Consider the following 18,269-nt stretch of genomic DNA (forward strand, 5'->3'; position numbering starts at 1 on the left):
TTGATGCATAACTTCTCTTGGCTTCCTGTGACCAGATTACAGGTGGAAGGAAGGACTTGATAGGTTCCACAGCCTGCAGGTCCCTATCATAGCTTCTAAGCAGAATCTCCCAAGGCAAGGCGGCAACTTTTCTCACCACAGGGCAGAGGAAGGATCAAGATTTCTAAGTTCTGTTCATTGCTATTCTAGACATGGAATACCCAAGTCTGAGTTCCTTGGCGGAGCAACCATGGAAATCAAGAGAATGTGCTGTGCTCATTACTGATGAGTAACTACAACTACGTCCTTCCTTATTACTCCACCTGTGGATTACACAAAGCGAGGAAGGCAACAGAATGACCACAGTATAAGCAAGAGGTTATTCTACAGCTAGCGAAGTCCATTAACATGGTACAGAGCTAGTCTGTTGTAAACAGCTAATGTCATGAATTTTAAGAAATTTAAGAGTCAAAGTTAAACACACATTTATGTATTTAAAAGACAGCACCAGGTATCAGAGAAGTGCCCCTCTCTCCCATACGCTTCTGAGAAGGGGGAGAACTCAGTGCTTCAAAGCCACTAGATAGCAACACGGATTTTCACCTCCTTGTTTTTACTACCAACTTCACTCTTTTTTTTAATGGCAGGACTAAGACTAGAATTTTTACGTTCTTTATAACGTGCAGCATACAATTCCAGGAACATGAGTTTTATGCTTTTTTTTTTTTTTGATATCAGGGATCGAATTCGGGTCCTTGCACTTGCGCAGCAGGTGGAGTTCGATCCCTGGTACCAAAGAAAGTTTCTGCATACCTTATTATTTTCTCATAAGAATACGTGACATAAGATCTACCTCAGGAAACTTTTATGTATGCAGCACAGTAATGTTGACTCTGAGCGCTGTGCTGGAGAGATCTCTTGGATTCATTCATCCTACACAACTGAAAACTCTGTATCCTTTGACTAATAATTCTGCTTCTTCCTGTGCCCAGCCCCTGGCAACTACATTCTTTTATGAGTTCAACTGTCTTAGATTTCTTACGAAAGTGGTACTATGTGGTATTTGTCCTCCTGTGGCTGGCTTATTTCACTTGGCATAATGCCCTCCACGCCCACTCAGGCTGTCACGAGTGGCAGGGTTTCCTTTTCTTTGGCTAGATAATATTCCATTCTCACATTTTCTTATATCTAAAGACAAAAGAATAAAGACAGATCTTTACCTTACACCATACACAAAAATCAACTCAAAATAAGTGGAAGGCTTCAGTGTAAGATCTGAAACTACAAAAAACTCTAGAGGCAAACAGGGGGAAGCTTTTTGATACTGGTCTTAGCAATGATTTCTTGGGTATGACACCAAAAGCACAGGTAGGCCCAAAACCAAAAGAAAAAGTGAAACTACATCACAATAAAAAACTTCTGTACAGCATAGGAAATAATCAACAAAATGAAAAGGTAACCTATGGAACAGAAGAAAATATTTGCCAACCACCTATCTGATAAAGGCTTAATATCCAAAATATATAAGGAACTCTTATAACTCAATAGCAAAAATTGAGTAACCCAATTTAAAAACTGGCAAAAGAACGAAATAGGTATTTTGAAGACATACACATGACCATCAAGTATATGAAAACAAGTTTAATACTGCTAAAAATGAAAAATCTCATTACCAATGAAGAGTCAGGAAAGCAAGTATATGTAAAAGAAGTTCAAGAATGAGAAAAGATATTTTGCAAAAATGCTTTCCTTTAAAAGGGGTTGAAATAGGAACAAAGATTCCTTCCAGCTATAAAATCCAACACTAATACTCATATAATTTACTGATTGCTTCCTATGCTAGTTACTGTTATCTGAATGTTTGTATCCCCCTCAAATTCCCACGCTGAAACTGAATCACCAAGTTGATGCTAACAGGAGGTCCTTGGGAGGTCATGAGAGCCCTACCCTCCTGAATGAGATTGATCCCATCTCAAGGAGGCCAAAGGGAACTTGTTCCCCTTTTCTGCCAAGAGGACACCAGGAGGAGCAGGAACTCATAAGCCACTGAATCTGCTGGAGACTTGATCTTCCATTTGCGACCTCTAGGAATAGGAACAGTACATTTCTATTGTTTATAAGGATCCAGTCTGAGGTATCTTCTTATAGCATCCTGAATGGACTAAGAAACTAGCCAATGGAAACTAATAGGTACAATGGCTAGCTCAGCTGAGTAGGGAATAAGGAGTTGGTTAACACAGCTAATATAGATATTTTGCCTTAGCTAACTGGTAACTCCAGCCAGTCTGGTTAAAAGGGGACCAAAGAAAATTGCTCTATGTCTTTTTATGCAAATCAGCTGTTTTTACCTTTGAGAGACACTATTTCTTTCCTTTTCTTTTCTTTTTCTTTTTTTTGTTTTAGTACCGGGGATCAAACTCCTGACCTTGTACTTTCAAGGTAGGCAGCAGGACCACTGAGCTAAATCCCCAGGCCTGAGACGCTATTTCTGTGGTGACTTAATGTGGGAGATAAAAGATTATGGGGCACTCTGAACTATCCATTGTACTGCCACACTTACTGAGAAGCCTGTGACACCCACCAAAATCCACTCTCTGTTTTTCCTTAGTGAATAGTTTCAACTGAGCACATTTTCAGCCTCCTTTGCCATAGATAGGGCCATGTGGTCAAGCTGTCACCAGAGGAAATGATATATGCCTCTTGGGGGTCTACTTCTTGACATCAGGTGTCTTTTCTCCCTCTACATTCTTTTCCTTTCACTCTGGAACTCAGATAATGGCAGGACCTTGTCTCCTACCTCACCATGATAATGACAGCAATACCCTAGAGCATGGCAGAGCACGAAGACAGAGGGAATCTTGCAGTCACAGGCTGGACATGGCCCCCAACCAGCACACAGATAGTTCTGGCTTCCTGAAGCCACCGTGCTGAAGGAAGCATGTGGTGAAACACACTGCTAGTCAGAGATGCTCAAAGGACCTTAGCTATTCTGAACTTGCTGCTGGAGTATTTCCAGCTCAGGCGCCAGACGTGTGAATGAGAAGCCTTTAGATGACTCCAGCCCTGCCATGTCCATCTGCACCCATACGACACAAACTGCCTAGCAGAACCTCGCCTAAATTCCTGACTCACAGGTTATAAATGACCAGTGCTGTTTCAAGTCACTGAGATTTGGGGTGACTCATTATGCAGCAAAAGATAACCCAAACAGTCTGTATTAACAGATTAATTAGTCTTCCGTAATATAAATGGTTTAACTCTTTATTAAAATTATCCTTATGCCTCCTAAACAACCTCACAGTTCTTTCACGTGTTTCACTACTTTAAAAAAAAATTTTATCACTAAAAAAAAGAAACAGGTTAAGTACACAGTGCTCAAAGTTGAAATGTGAATCAGGCTATGGTTTCTGATTTCTAGACCATTATTCCTTGTACATGGATGTGGAGTCATAAAATAATGGGACAGAAAAGAAACTTAGAGATCAGGAAATAAAGAACTCAGCATAAGATGCTTGTCTAAAGCATTTGGTACCAGGTACCCAAAGGGGCTACACTGTGTGTGCATGTGTATGAGTATGTCCCCAATGCTGTGTACAGAGGGAACTCAAAGGACAGGACAGACACTAAATTATGACATAATACTCTCTTCCAGTCAAAGGGTTCAAATGTCTGCCCTACCTCTGCATTGTCAAGGTTGGTCTTGATCTTTGGTTTCCTTATCAGTGAGTGAGGCGGCTGGACTAGATCACTTCACCACCGGATCCCAGCCAACCTTCCAGCTATGACTCTGAATCCCCAGCAAGATCACTGGCTGCCACCACCGCACTGCCTATTCCTAGCTGGAGTCATGGCACAAGTAGCAACTACACACTAGCAATTTTCTTCTACATCCAATTAATGCCAGGTCTTGGATGATGAAATATATCATTGACTTTGGCAAAGGCTAAAAAACCCCTCTATTTTTAATTTACATTAGAAAAGAATCTGTGTTCTAGCTTCACTTTGAACAGCACCTTCCTGCTAGCATAAAAATGCTCTCAAGGGAGTTACTAAACAATGTTAGTTACATATACAAGCTTCATCTGTATTGAACACACTCCATTCCAAAAACATCTCTGTGCAGTTGGGCATTAAGCAAAATAACATTTTCTTAAAGAAAAAGGAGGAGGAAGAAGAGAAGAATTCCAAATGACTAACAATAGCACTCTGAGTAAATCTGTCAGCAAAGTACATTATATATTTTCTTCAAGTAAAAGGAGAAGGAAGAGAAATTGAAGTGTGTAACAATAGAGATCAGAGTAAATAAATCCTTTTAGAAGGCACAATATAAAACTATTAAATGCCATGTTCTCATAAATCCTTAAAGGCACAGAAAAGGTCCAAATATATAGCTAAATAAAATACGTGGTTTAATAAACACATATATAGTGTGATCCCAGTTTTGAATTTCAGATGCTATCACTTTATTATCCACATTAGAAAAGGGTTGAAAGAATATAGAATAAAATATTAACATTCACTTTGCCAAGTAGACTGAATAATATTTTTTCCTGTGCTGTTAAATATTTTTTTCTTTGATAAATGTATTGCTTTAATAATCTGAAAATTATTTAAGGAGATTAAATTCACCTCCATTTGTATCAGTTATTTAAATAGTTTAAATGAAAATAATTGATTTTTATATTCAGTATATGATAAAGCATAGCAATACCAGAAAAATACATCTTCTTTCAAAAAGTCAGTAATTAATAATAAAATAATAAGTCAGTAGTTAATAAAATAAAATCAGATTGCAATAAACAGCTTCCAATACAATCCATGCCTCCTTTGCCCCAGTGATTGCTTCTAACAAAAGTATTTCCTGCCAATGAGCACTGAAAATGGAAACCGTGTTTACTCAGTCAACGTTGGTTGCCACTATACTCAGACTCAATTTTATCACTGCAGTTGCTAAGCATAAGATTTGCAAACATTTATTTTGTTCCTCCAGATTAGCTTGCATGAATCTCACAAAGAAAGCATGTTGAACTGTTAAGCATTCTACACCTGACAAGCTAAGATTTTAGATTTCTCCCCAGAGTTGTGAATATCAGTTCTCTAGTTATTTCAACCTAACTTTCACATTTAAACCAAACCAAACCAAAATAAGACAAAAAACATTTAAAAGAGACTGCAGTTCAGATGTAGGGTAAAAGAAATCATCTTGCAGCCTAATTCCATTGTGAGGGAACTCTGGTGCACCTGCAGCAGAACACTGGTGCTGCAGCCAGCCGGGTCTGTCCCTGCACGGTGCTGCAGAGAAGCCCCTGCGACGGCCTCTCACTGCGGTGCGCCAGCTCTGGCTGCTCCCCAGGGATGAGCCAGTTGGTCCCGGCGGCATCTGCTCCTTGGGAACATTCCCACTGGCACCTACCTGTGCTCCACTTGGCGACAGCACATCGTCTGCCTCCAGCTGATGCAGTGACCTCACTGGGTGCTCAGTCAGGTAAAACAAGACGCCTTTACCAGTCTGTGCAGCACTTTCCGTGGAAATATTGCATGAGTCAGCTTTTATCTCTCAACCCCAACACACAAAGGCTTTACAAAAACCTGATTTGCAACTTTCTCCCTGCCTTTTCCCCCCTAGTATGCCGACCAGACCACAGACTTCAGCATCACGGAGAGCTTTAAATAAAACATGACATCATTCAATTGAGAAACAGGACAATAGACACCACTGTGGGTAACTTGCAAATGCACACTTCACTGAGCAACACCCTCCGACTTCCATTCTTTTGTGAACATCAAATACAGCCCACACTCGCCTAAAGCTGCTTGGGCTTTACCTTTGTGGCTCTGGCCGAGGTCCTCGTTAAACTCCACGTTAAAATAAGCCAGATCTTGGGAGTTCAGATATTTGCAAGTTCACTTCCTGAAGTATGAGCTTGTTTCAACTTTAATGGATACATCCTTAACATAAGTTTCAAAGGGAAGTTTGAGGTGGGGATGAGAGTGAATCACATCCAGTAGAGGGCAGCTTGGAAAATGAGTTTATGTTAACAAGACAGTACAGTTTTAAGGAAGCCAAGATACACAAGAACACATTTAAGTTTGACTTTTCGAAAAAGTTTTAAAGGCAAATATGTAAAATCAAAACTTATAGGGATTTCTTCAAAAAGCAGTTAAGTTCTATGATCATATATATATATATAGAGAGAGAGAGAGAGAGAGAGAGAGAGAGAGAGAGAGAGAGAGAGTCTAGAGAAGTTTCCCAGGCTGGGCTTGAACTTGGGGTCCTTTTGTCTTCGTCTTCCAGAGTGCTAGGATCATGGGTGTATGCCACCATGCCCAGCTATACTCAGGTATCTGTAGTTTATAAATACTAAATAGTAAAGACAGAATGATATAATTCCCACACTTCAGTAAGCCAGACTCCAAATTATTTGGGCTTTTGATTTTCCTAAGGCCACCTGTCCTTTTTAAAATGCTGTATCTATTTCTATATAAAATTCAAAAGGTTTATATTTTTAGAAAAGATACTGAGTTCCTTAGATGAAGGTTTTTAGAAGTACAGGATATTACTGCACCACGGAACTGAAATTCAAAATACAGATTTTGTCCATGTAGAGACACCTAAAAAACTACTTCAAAGGATTAAAATCCTTTAAATAGAAGTGTAAAGCGTTCACTTGTGGTCATGGAAAACATTAGCAGATCATCTTTAATATGGCTATTTCTATCATGCCTATTAAGTAGTTTTAAACTAACAACATAATAGGATAATTTGCTTGAAGGCCCATTTCCTTTCAAATAAGGCTGAACATACAGAGTGCTACTGCAATCAGGCCTTCAGATGGAAGTACATCAGGTAGTTCACAGGGCCAGTTGCAACGATTTCCTCCGATGGGATCCACCAGCTTGACAGAAACTGGAAGGCAGCTGAGAGGAAGGGTCCTCCCTAGGCTGTGCAGACTGTCGCAGCTTCTGTTCTCACTCCCACAGGGACTCTCTGGCCCCAAGTCGATGTCTGTGTGTCCTACACAGCGCCTGGACAGCACCCTCCTTTCTGCTTAGCCCCCTTTCAGCTCCAAGCTTGCACACTCCCATCCCATCTTCAACCCTGTTCTTGCCTCGCTCTGTCCATTTGTTAAACAGCTGCTTATTACACTTAGAGTAAGTATGGCACGGTCTGCTATTTAATTATTTTCTAATTGTATCTTTCTGCTCTGGATTGTCAGCTGCAAGGACCAGAGAACCTTCCTACACTAGAAGACACAAAGATCTAAACTCCCAGATGGCGCCAAATATACAGTTTCTTGGCTTCCTGGCTCATTTATTTTCTGTGCACAGCCTCAGATATCAAGTTGGCTACTATTATTATCCAATTAAATGTTATTGTCCTTGGACTTCTTTTTGCCAGCACTCATGATTTTAACAATAAACTTTTTCTCTTGCTTTTTTTTGGTGGTACTGGGGGTTAAACCCAGGCCTTTGCAATGAACTACATTGCTAGTTCTTTTTTTTTTTCCCGGTACCGGGGATTGAACTCGGGTCCTTGCACTTATGAAGCAGGCGGTGGAACCGCTGAGCTAAATCGCCAGCCCTGCCAGTACACATGATTTTAAAAAGCCACTTCTAATAGATGCTGTGTATCTTACAAGGAAACAAAAACAGCAAAGCTGTTTTGTGATAGGCTGGTGGGCAGTTTGCTAAGCTCACCCACAAGGCAAGTGACAATATTGAAAGGCAGCTTTGAAGTGACACACGGGCCACATCTGGTCCTAGGAGGCAGTCACGTCTTAGTTTGTCTCTGATTCTTGCTTTGGCAAGATCATCAGCATGTGTGAGTAAAGACCTCTTGGTTCACTGGCACATAACTGAAACCAACTATACTGAATCCACAAATAACCAGGAGTTAAGGTATTTTGAATCTTAGGTTTCTAAATTATAAGGTTTTTTAGATCAAGAGGCCCACACACACTTTTTGCCTTTATATTTACTTAAGTACCATGGATATGCAAAATGAATTAACAAATGAACACTGCAGGGATAACTAATATACATACAGACATACAGACAGACAGACACACACACACACACACACACACACATCACCACCACCACCACCATGAGGAAAGAAGAGGGAAGAGAGAAACACATTTCTTGAGCAACCTTCAAGGTGTCCTCACCACTTCTCACAGAGTAATTCATTTGCTGATGTTAACACTGGGTTTTGCTCAGTAGAAATTCTTTCTGAATGATAGTGAGACTGGCCACAGGTAAATGCACATGTGTGTCTCTTTAGGGGATAGAGATACTGTACTCTTACTGAAAAGTAACTCTTTTTATTGTCCTTCCAGCACTGATTATACAATCAAGAAGTAGGGGTTCTTTTCCCAGTGCCTCCACCTGGAAAGGGAGGCAAGACATAGGAAGGCAGCATGCATCTGGATAGCAAGTCGAGCGAAAACACAAGCCATAAAGCAAGGAGCGTGCAGGCCAGCTTGGGGCCTAACTGGAAGACAGCCAAAAAGTCACTGCTGTCAAAAAAGAAAAATCCTCCCTAGAAGTTTGTCATAGTGCCAGGACTCCTACTACATGTCAAGTGTCCCTTATCCAAAATGTTTTGGATCAGGGTTTCAGATTTTAGACTTTTTATTTTAAATTTTGTAACATTTGTAAAATTTGTAACATTCATAAGGTTGCTTATGTTTCACATTTACCTATGTATATAGCCCAAAGTTAACTTTACATAATATTTGTAATAATTTTGTTCATGAAAGAAATTTTCACGGCCCGGAATTTTCCACTTGTGGCATCCTGTCGGCACTCAAACTGTTTCAGATTTTGGTGCATTTCAGATTTGGGGGCATTTCAGATGTCAGATTTTCAGATTAGGGATAGTCAATCTGCATCAGAAATCAACGACTTTTTGGTTTGAGGTAAAAGTTATCAGTTAAAACTCGGAAATCCCCTAGAAAGGGTTATGGAATCATTGCCAATCTACCATGAATTAGCCTGCCCATCATTCCAAGGAACTATCCAGGCATTTTAGGAATGAGACCACAATGGGTTTGGGTAGTAGGGCTGGGAAGAAGGAACGGTGGAAGCATAGGTAACGCACAGTTGCAAGGACTTAGCCAGGCCTGGTTCAGGGGAGACTGTTTGCTGATTTTACAGCCAGGCAACAGCTCCAAGAAGCTTGTTGATGAAGTGCGGGGAGACTGGATTGGAGAGGTGAGGAAGGGCAAAGGCATGCATACATTTTGGGGCTCAAGAAAAGATTTGCTTCATATAATCAATACTGGCTAAGGAAGTCCTAGAAAATTACAGTTTCAGACACAAAGGTGGTAGAAATCGCAAGGGGATATTTCAAAACATATATAATGTTTTACACATGGAACATATCTTTTTTTGGGGGGGGGGCATTGTTGGGGATTGAACACAGGGCCTGAGCTGTATCTCCGGTTCTTTTTTACTCTTTACTTTGAGACAGGCTCTCACTAAATTGCCCAGGCTGGGCTTGAACTTGTGATCTTACTGCCTCTGCCCCCCAGAATGCTAGGGTTCCAGGAGTGTGCCATGTGCCTGGCTGGAACAAAGCAATTTAAAGGCTGGGGAAGTGTGTCTGCGAACCCTGTTTGTCCTGTGAGTCAAGCTATCACCATTGTGACAAATAGTAGAACCAAAACAAATGATAGCATCAACTATTTTCCAATGCACAGTATATTAACAAGATATTTAAAAAATATTTTTCATCTATCAGAACATTTTTATTTGCAAAAATATCATTGTATTGTTTTCTAATAATATGCAACAAAATATATGTGGCAAACATTGAAGTCAACTGCCCAGCCAGAGTGCTACATATCCCCATGAAAGACCCTCTGAAGGACACACTGACCTTCCTCCTGCAAGTGAGCAGTAATGTACTAAGACCCTTCCGCACTGCAGGTATTTATGAAAAATCCATACACACTCGGCCTACTCTAAACCTAGTAAACACCACTAACTACAAATTCTGCCTTGCTATTGTTGTACAAATGAATCTATACACTTGGTCAAACAAATAAGAAGGTCTAACCTGGTGTGTTTGTCTTTCTAAAGAGCTGTTTTTCAAGGTGAAATAATTTTAATGGCAAGTGAGTTTGTTTTCACAAATTGAAAAAATACTTTCAGCAAAGGACAGAGGTCTAAAGCAGACATAAACACTAAGTATAGGAGAGATTAAATGAAAGTATTTTTTTGTATTGCTCCCAGAGCACTGAATCTAACAACAGAAACCAAGCTAAAAATACTAGTTACCAGTACTCAAATCCTCCAACTGAAAATCTAGTTTCTCACCCCCTACTGCAGTAAATGTCAGTACTGAGCATGGTCATAAAAAGAGTTCTAACAAACACACAAAGTCTACTGTTTTTCAGCACACTGGCTTTCACAGCCCACCCTTCCCCTGCAGTTATGATTTAACTTCTCTCGCCTATACCTACCAGTCAGTGAGGAGCGGGCAGAGATGGTCTTGAAAGGTGTGTGTTCTGGGGCGCTAACATCTTGCTCTGTTTTAGGGTCCCTTCCCTTCATGGGCTCATTTCTCTGCTTCTGGGACAATCATGTGCTCTATTTTTTTACGCTGCTCTTTTATTAGGATATTTGGTTTTTATTTTCCAGAGACAATGAAATCAAGTCTTAGTTATTTCTGAACTGCACAATTTTTAGATAGCAAGCAAACAAATATGTTACAATAAGCCTCTTGCTTTCCATAATCTACGGGTCCTATCTTTAAGGACACCATTGGAGGACTCGCTGTGCTAAGCACAATGAACCAATTATCCCCGAAAGAATGCAGTCTGCTTCCAGACACATATTTCCCCAGCAGATAAAAACACATTTAATCCATTCATAACTAAAGGCATTCAACACAATCTATACTTTGGAGAACACTCTAAAAAAATGTAGCACTTGAACTTGCAGAAGGAGCTGGGGGGCTCTGTTGAAATTCTGCAGTATTATTTTCCAAAATATGAATTAAAACAAGAATCTCTTACAGTTCCAGAGTAACAACCATTGTCACATCCTGGCAGGGGATACAACCCCCATTTGCTCACCTTTCCCCTCTCTTTTGCGACACAGCTCCTTGTGTGCAATGCGGTAAAGGGGAGGACTCAGATCCACACTGCAGCTGCCCCCACCCTCTGCTGACCCAGTGGTTGTAGCTTCAGAAGTGATTCTCACAAGCAACAGGGCTGGGAGACACAAACAAGCTACTTGGTGCAAATTTAAATCAGTTTCTGAACCAGTTTCGAACCTCCCTGGAGCAATTACCGTGTTTCAGGGCCACTGCAATCATTCTTCTTCTCCACTCCCAAAGCTACCATCAGTGTCACAGTGGTTGACAGCTTAACCTAATTTTTAGAGCCAAAGTAGGGGGCAGAGGGTTGGAGCTTATATTCATTTGGCCTCCTGTAGCACGTCAAGGGACAATCCTATTGAGGCAAAAATTTGTATGACACCAAATGCACATTCCACTCCAGGAAGGCAGAAGTTACTCCTAAGTGACTTGAGGTGACTTAATTCTTTCATGAATTTTTTATATAAAGTGTTTTAAATTGTTTTTGAAAACATTTAAAAAACAATTTTGAGCACTTTTAATAAAAAAGAATTAAAATGCTACTGCATTCAACTACTGTGTTTCAGCAGGTACAACAGACAAAACCCTGGGGAAATCTGATTTCTTGCAGTGGATGAAAACATGAAACAGGGTTTGTTTTTGTCATTTATAGCGTAGTAAAGCACACTGCAGAACAAGACTGTTATTTCAACCTCAGATGCACTGCATAAAAAAAACCTTTCTTTTCAGTTCAAAAGTTGATGCTTTTTGCAATTATATGCACAATTATTTACTTCATGAAGTCTTATTATGAAGACTGCATAATGTTTTAAACATCAAAACATCAAAATATGAGAAAAGAACATATTCAAAAACAATTAAGCAGAATTAATAAGCATACAAAAGTAAGTAATGTGAATAACCAACTGTCTGGCTAACACAACCAGTTTCAACACAGCCAAGAAAAAAAGTTGTTACAGGAATATCTAATACTGTACAAGATAAGTAGTAACACTTACGCACATTTGTGATCATGGATTAACATAGGGAAGCAAACTAAAGTCTTCCTGCTAGAATATTCTCACGTAAGGGAACAAGAAATAGAAATACCTCACTGAGATCAATGCACAATGCTACATAAGACAATTTTATCTGTCACTCTGATGACATTTTGTCTTTTCATAATGAAACACATTTAAAAAGTTTAATCTGTGGGCTGAAGGCAACAAAGGCTGCTGACCCCAGTGTATGTTTACAAATACCCACCCGTTGCCCTGGGTACAGATCTCTGCTTTTTGAACTGCAGCAAACACAGCAACAACCTGAGAACCCTTGTCCCTTTACCCCTTCTCTTGACTTTTAACTAAGAGAGTCACCCACTCACCCTCGATAACTGGGACCTACTGAGCCTCAGATTTCATGCTGGGTAGGGAATGGGCATGGGCTTTGCCTTCTTTGAGTGCCTGCCATGCAAGAGTGGACAAGTCTCAAATAAAGAATGAGAAGTGTGACGAGTGTTACTCAGTAGTGTGCTACGCCATAGATATAAACTACCAAGAATGTGTACATGAATAATTGGCTTGTTTTTCTAACCCATCTTCTCGAACTGCCCTTCGGGTGGACAGAAACGTTCCATTGAAAAGTGAGATCAAGCTCTACTCAGGTTGCCTGCCCTTACAGTTCCCATTCCAGTCTCAAGGAGTAAGCCCAGCTGGACTCATCTTTCATCTAATGTTTAATTACTCGGTATCCACGCTGACAGTCAAACTTGCTGAAAGTTTTTGTGAGTCTAAGCGCTTGCCTAATTCCCAGTTCCCACAGAGGTACATGAAGTAACTTGTTTATATCAAGAGAACAAAGAGAAGGAAAAGGAGCTTTCTGTACCCCTGCAGGTTTATCCTAATTAGGTCACGAAACAAGTGTAACCAAATTTATTTTGGTTTATTATAAATAAGAACAATCAAGTCCTTTACAAGTGTGTAAGAAAAGAAAAAAACAAGGAGAACAAGCCAAACTATAAATACTAGCAGTTGGAGAGGTGAGGTTTTAGGTGAGCTCCTTCACTACTCACTTTGATGCTGTCCCTATACTTTATTAGATACGTATTATTTGTGTAATTAGAATATAAGGCAAAAAACCCTTCTGTGATGGGTATTCCTTGCATACTGTCCCCACCCCCACTTCCCTGGGTCCTGTTTTGTGCCCAGGTGTACACACCCTGCTCCCTGGCTGGCTGGTGTCCAGGTAGGTTCGGCTAATGGGAGGCACCAATGTCATGAGGCAAGAAGACAGGGAAATGGGCATTCCCTCCACTCTCTTGCTGATTAGGGGTCCAGGGGTCAGGAATGGCTGCATCCTACACAGACCCTCTGTGATCCCAGCCTCCCAGGCTCCCTTCACCTTTACCCTTTTTCATTCCCTCGTCCCTTCAGCATCCCTGTGGGTTGTCCCAGAGACCAGAGGCTAAGGCTTCCGGCTGTAGCTGTCTCTCCTGTGGCACATCCCCTCTGGCTCACCTGGCTTAGCCAATCTGCCCCTTAATGTAAAAGTCCTTGGTTAAAAACACTAAGTGTGAACCAGCTGAGCTAATTCAGTGCCTTGCCTCTGTCAGGCTGACACAACTTCATACTAACTCCAGAATCTTTGGTCTTCAAAGCAGACAGCAGTTTGACTTTACATGCCTCTTTAGAATGGTGACCCTGGCTTTTTATTTTGAAAGGGACTGCCAAATTTTAGCCCCTTTGTGGTTGGTATGAGTAAGATCAGTCGAAGCTTATTCCAAGCCAGAAACATATTTCACATTTGCTTTGACTGATGTATTAATTTACTCAATATTATTGAGCCACTGCCATGTATAGTGTCTCAGGCACCAAAGATATAGCAATGAAGAAAACAGTAAAATCCCTGCCTTTGTGGAGCTCATTTTCTAGCAGAGGAGCAGATGAACTAACATGCTGTGATCACAGCTTATCACTACTGAAAGGAGTCTTGGGGGTACTCTACTCTAACTCCTCACTGGCTGTCTGACATTGTCCTCATCAGCTTATGACAGCTCAGGAAGTATGTCCTCTCTCTGCTTGGATACTGCTGATTACTGAGCAATGCATCGCTGGTCAGATAACCCAGGCCACCTGGCGGGGAGGCAGTTCTTATCCTTAAAGTACCTTCTTACATCGGGCCGAAATTCTTTAAGGATCCCTCTAGGAACACACAAGAGAAATCACACCTCTGATGTGGGGGTCCTTAATTATGTGAGATGGATTATTAGGTTTTCCATAAGTATTTGCCTCTTCCCTCAAATGTTTATTAAGGAAATGGCCCAGAGGCAGGGCTCATGAGAGGGTTACACCTTGTAGTTGTGGACATTATGGCACAGTACTTAAAAATGGGACTGCCCTTTCTCCCTATGTTTCAAGATTTTGCTTTCTTACTGTTTCCACCAAAGTGTTTTCAGAATCTTCACACTCCTCATGCCAACTCATTACTGTAAAAAGGTCCTCTGGGAAATAAACGTGCTCCTTGCTTCTCCAAGTCATACCCTTAGAAACAGTAGCAATACTGTCCTCCCAGGGCCACTTGAAGGCTGAGAAGTAACTGGGGGGAGGCAGGTGGAGAGAAAAGACCATCCAGGCTGCCTCACTTCCTGTAGGCACAGATTGCTGGTACACCTGGCATTAGGCCCACAGTGACCACCCAACCTAGGTATTTTTCTTGTTTGCAAATATACAGTTGCATACCACAATTAGTAACTTTATTTATTCTAGCAGTGCCCCTCCCAGAAAGTACCTTTCTACTTTCCTTTTCCATTCTAGTATGATCCTATCCTGTAATCTATTTATTATGAGTCTTCTGTCTTCTCAGCTTTTTTTTCTTTCTCCAGACATGGAGCAGAGCTGCTTGGGCAATATCCATGACATTGTTCTTGCATAGTCACTCGGACAAGGGTCCTTATAAAATGTGGTTACAGTAAATCACAGTGTAGTCTTTCCTGTCCAGCATTTTCACCTAAGTATAATCAGATTAAAATGAACATCAAAGGAGTCCTAAAAGAAGGGGTCACAAAAGGACAGTCTGGGGAAAGGGGGAGTAGATGTAAAACTTCTACTCAGGAGTCTGCACAGATGACGGCATAACAAAACAACAAACCCAGCAATTTAGGTTGCTCTAAGAGAACTGAGGAGTTACATTTCCACAATGACTACTGGTTATCCTGCTAGTGATTTAGTAATAAAAACCATCCCCAAAGCTGAGCTTATTTTATGTACTCAAAGCCAACATTTGCTGCTTGTGAAATGATGTGTGGAAAGGACACAAGACCCAGAGTTGAGATATGTGGAATCTCAGATCTGCTGGCCACTTTTATCATCTTGGCCAGTCACTAACCTCTTTGGGTTCCAGATTCCCTCTGGATTAGTGAAATATGAACTCTGGAGTCTCTGTCTGACATTTAAGAACACTTTCCAAATATATGAATCAAAGATCCCACGAATTTGGGTGATGTGTCAACACTGTGATCTACTTCTCACTCCCGGACAGTCTCTCTGAGAAAACAACTTTAGGATCTCAAATGTGGGCCCATTATCATAGAAAACCATGAGCAACCAAGTGTGAAGCACAAGCATGTGGCTTTTTCTTAGGTTTGCCAGCTTTTTCTTGCTATGACAAAATACCTGACATAAACAACTTAAAAGGAACAAAGATTTATTTTGGCTCATGGTTTCGGAGATTTTAGTCCACAGTCAGCTGGCTCCACTGTGTTGAGGCCTGCGGTGAGGCAGAAAGATCATGGCCAAAGGGTGTGGTGGAGGAAAGCTGCTCACCTGACAGCAGACAGGAAGTGGAGAGGGTGGGAAAGAGCCAGAGGGAGGAAGGGACTGGAGATAAAAGACACCCTTCCAAGGCACACACCCACTGACCTACTTCCTCCAGCAAGGCCCCACCTCTAATAGCCCCTTCAGCCATGAACTCGTCAACAGATTAACCCATTGATGCAGTTATGCCTCTCATAATCCAATCCCTTCTCTAAGGCCTATCTCTAAACACATGAGATTTTTGAGAGACATTTGAGATCCAAACCATAACAATACAGAAGCTGATTTAAATTACTGATAATTCCTTTTATGGCAGAATTTGTGAAAGAGGTCTTAATTCAGCAATTATCAGGAAAAAAACTTTGTACAAAAATTCTCAACATGATCTAAAAGCAGCCCCAGGTCTACCATCCAGGTCACGCTTTTTATTTATTCACTGACATCATCTCCACTTTCTGCAAAATTGCATTCTGAAAACCAGGTTATAAATTGGATTATGAAATAGCTTCTTTTACCACACGGGTGTTGTCATAATTTGTGGCTGCAGCATTCCAACCAAGTACCTGCCTGAATATATCCTTGGAATAGCAGTAACACAGACGGTGAGTGAACTGTACAGCTGAAAAATATGCCTCTGTAACTAATGCAAAGTACAGCTGGTTTTAAATCATTCAAGGAGATTTTATCCCTAAAATTCATGTGCAACTCTGATGATTAGAACAAATGCACTGCAACAAGGCGTCCTGGGTAAACCTCTGTGGAGATCCAGTGACTAAGACTGGAAGATTCTTTGTAGTTGTCTCCAACCGGGTCTACTTGCCATGACTGATTTACAAGGGGCTTGTCTAAGATGGCTCCTGGAAAAAGAATTCTGACAATATCTAAAACTGACATTCAGATAGTTTTTCATGTGTGTATTGCAGATTCTATTTGAGGGGCTGAGGCTGGGGCTGGCGGGTAGGATTTTGGTGGTAATAAAAGCCTTAGTGGCCTGGGAGAGCCAAGTGGAAGGAAGACTGGATAGAATAGGGAATAGAATGAACAGAGGCCATGAGGCTTAGGGGAAGTGCTGCTTACTGATTCTGTATGTGGCTATACTCAAGCTGGCTCCACTGCCAACCAACTTGGAAGCCTGTGTGTGCCTCACAAAGAAAGAAGAGACTGGGTGGCAAGAAAGAAAAAGATAAGACAATATTACAACAGAAATAGCCAAGTCAACTAGCTGTGGGGTCTTTTTATACAATGGAAGGGAGCACAGGGAAGAGAGCCCCTTCTCCTAGGAAGAGAAGAGTGAGTTTCAGCAGCCCAGGGTAGGGGACTGGGGCCCACCAAGAGCATTCCTTTCTCTATGGAGTTTGGAAACTCTGAATTGCTCAGGACAGGGCAACAGGGTGCTCCCCAAAAGGGGCAAAGGGTGAGGTCCTGCCCTGGCGCTGGTGGGAAGGACAACTGAGCTGGCAAAGTGTGGTTATTACTTGAAGTGATTTCACTCAGACGGCTGGTGAGGTCTGGCATGAGCCAAAGATTGCCCTGGAAGTTGTGAATTGAGGCCAGCAGATGAAAGTGTGACCTGCAGATTTGTTAGGTGGTTGACATTGGGTTTAAATTTCTTCCAATCAAGGTCTCAAGTTTAAAAAAATCAGACTACCTCACATTAAAAATGAAGATTTCTAAGTGAGGAAAGGGCTCTCTCCAAACAGCAACAGCGACAACTCCCAAGTACAAACCTCTTTCACCACTAGTCTAACACTCCTGCTCAACAGCAACAGATGGGGACCAGGCTAAGCCTGTGCTCTTCACCCTGGCTGTGCAATCTCCAGTTTGCTGCAGTCCTCACCACGCCCTTTGGTATTCTACCCTCCTGCTTCTCTCCTTTACATGATCTGTCTGGCCCTGGGGTATCCGATGCTGGATTACACACATGTGCATATCGAGATACTGACCTGTATACTACGTTAGTAGGCCTAGAAATACCCAGTTATATAACATGGTAATACCAGTTTATTGCTTTTCAAACTGTGAGCCATATGAAAATGTAATGTAAAAAATTAAAACATCACTTCTTAGTCTAGACAAGACTAGGGGGAAAAGCCATAAATCAATCTTCCTACCATGGAAAGATTTGGTGAGGGAGGTAAAAAAGGGAAGAAGGTTGGTAGAAGAGGGTGGGAGAATATAAAATGCAAGTCAGGGAATGTTAGCTCTTGTTTTCCTCTTTCCATTATTTATATGAACCAGTCTCTTAGCCTTCTAGATGTTTTATATACCTACATTTCAAAAAATGTTAGAATTCACTTAGGGTTTCTGTGAAGGAATTAAGAGAACAGCAGCAGTTTAACTGATAGTTCTGCCAAACTAAATATCCAGGTAACTGGCATCAGGGTTTTTGACAC

The 18,269-nt window shown here is 41.2% G+C and overlaps 1 protein-coding gene across 11 annotated transcripts in view; it reads right to left on the reverse strand.

Annotated features, from left to right (window-relative positions):
- Plekhg1 (pleckstrin homology and RhoGEF domain containing G1) overlaps positions 1-18,269 on the reverse strand; it is a 256,733-nt gene that overhangs the window by 101,220 nt on the left and 137,244 nt on the right. The window contains exon 1 of one of the 11 annotated variants that reach the window (XM_004856884.4): positions 10,449-11,540. The exons of 8 other annotated variants lie outside the window; for them this stretch is intronic. In XM_004856884.4, the coding sequence (XP_004856941.2) occupies positions 10,449-10,539 (91 nt within the window). In that variant the 5' untranslated portion in view covers positions 10,540-11,540. Of the gene's footprint in view, positions 1-5,392; positions 5,752-5,804; positions 6,059-10,448; positions 11,541-18,269 lie in introns of those variants that run through there. 2 more of the 11 variants (XM_021237914.2, XM_004856883.3) reach the window with 2 other exon arrangements.

Source organism: Heterocephalus glaber, unplaced genomic scaffold (assembly GCF_053883595.1).
Source record: "Heterocephalus glaber isolate CG9 unplaced genomic scaffold, H.glaber_assembly_v1.0 deba00001593, whole genome shotgun sequence".
Classification (NCBI taxonomy): Eukaryota; Metazoa; Chordata; class Mammalia; order Rodentia; family Bathyergidae; genus Heterocephalus; species Heterocephalus glaber.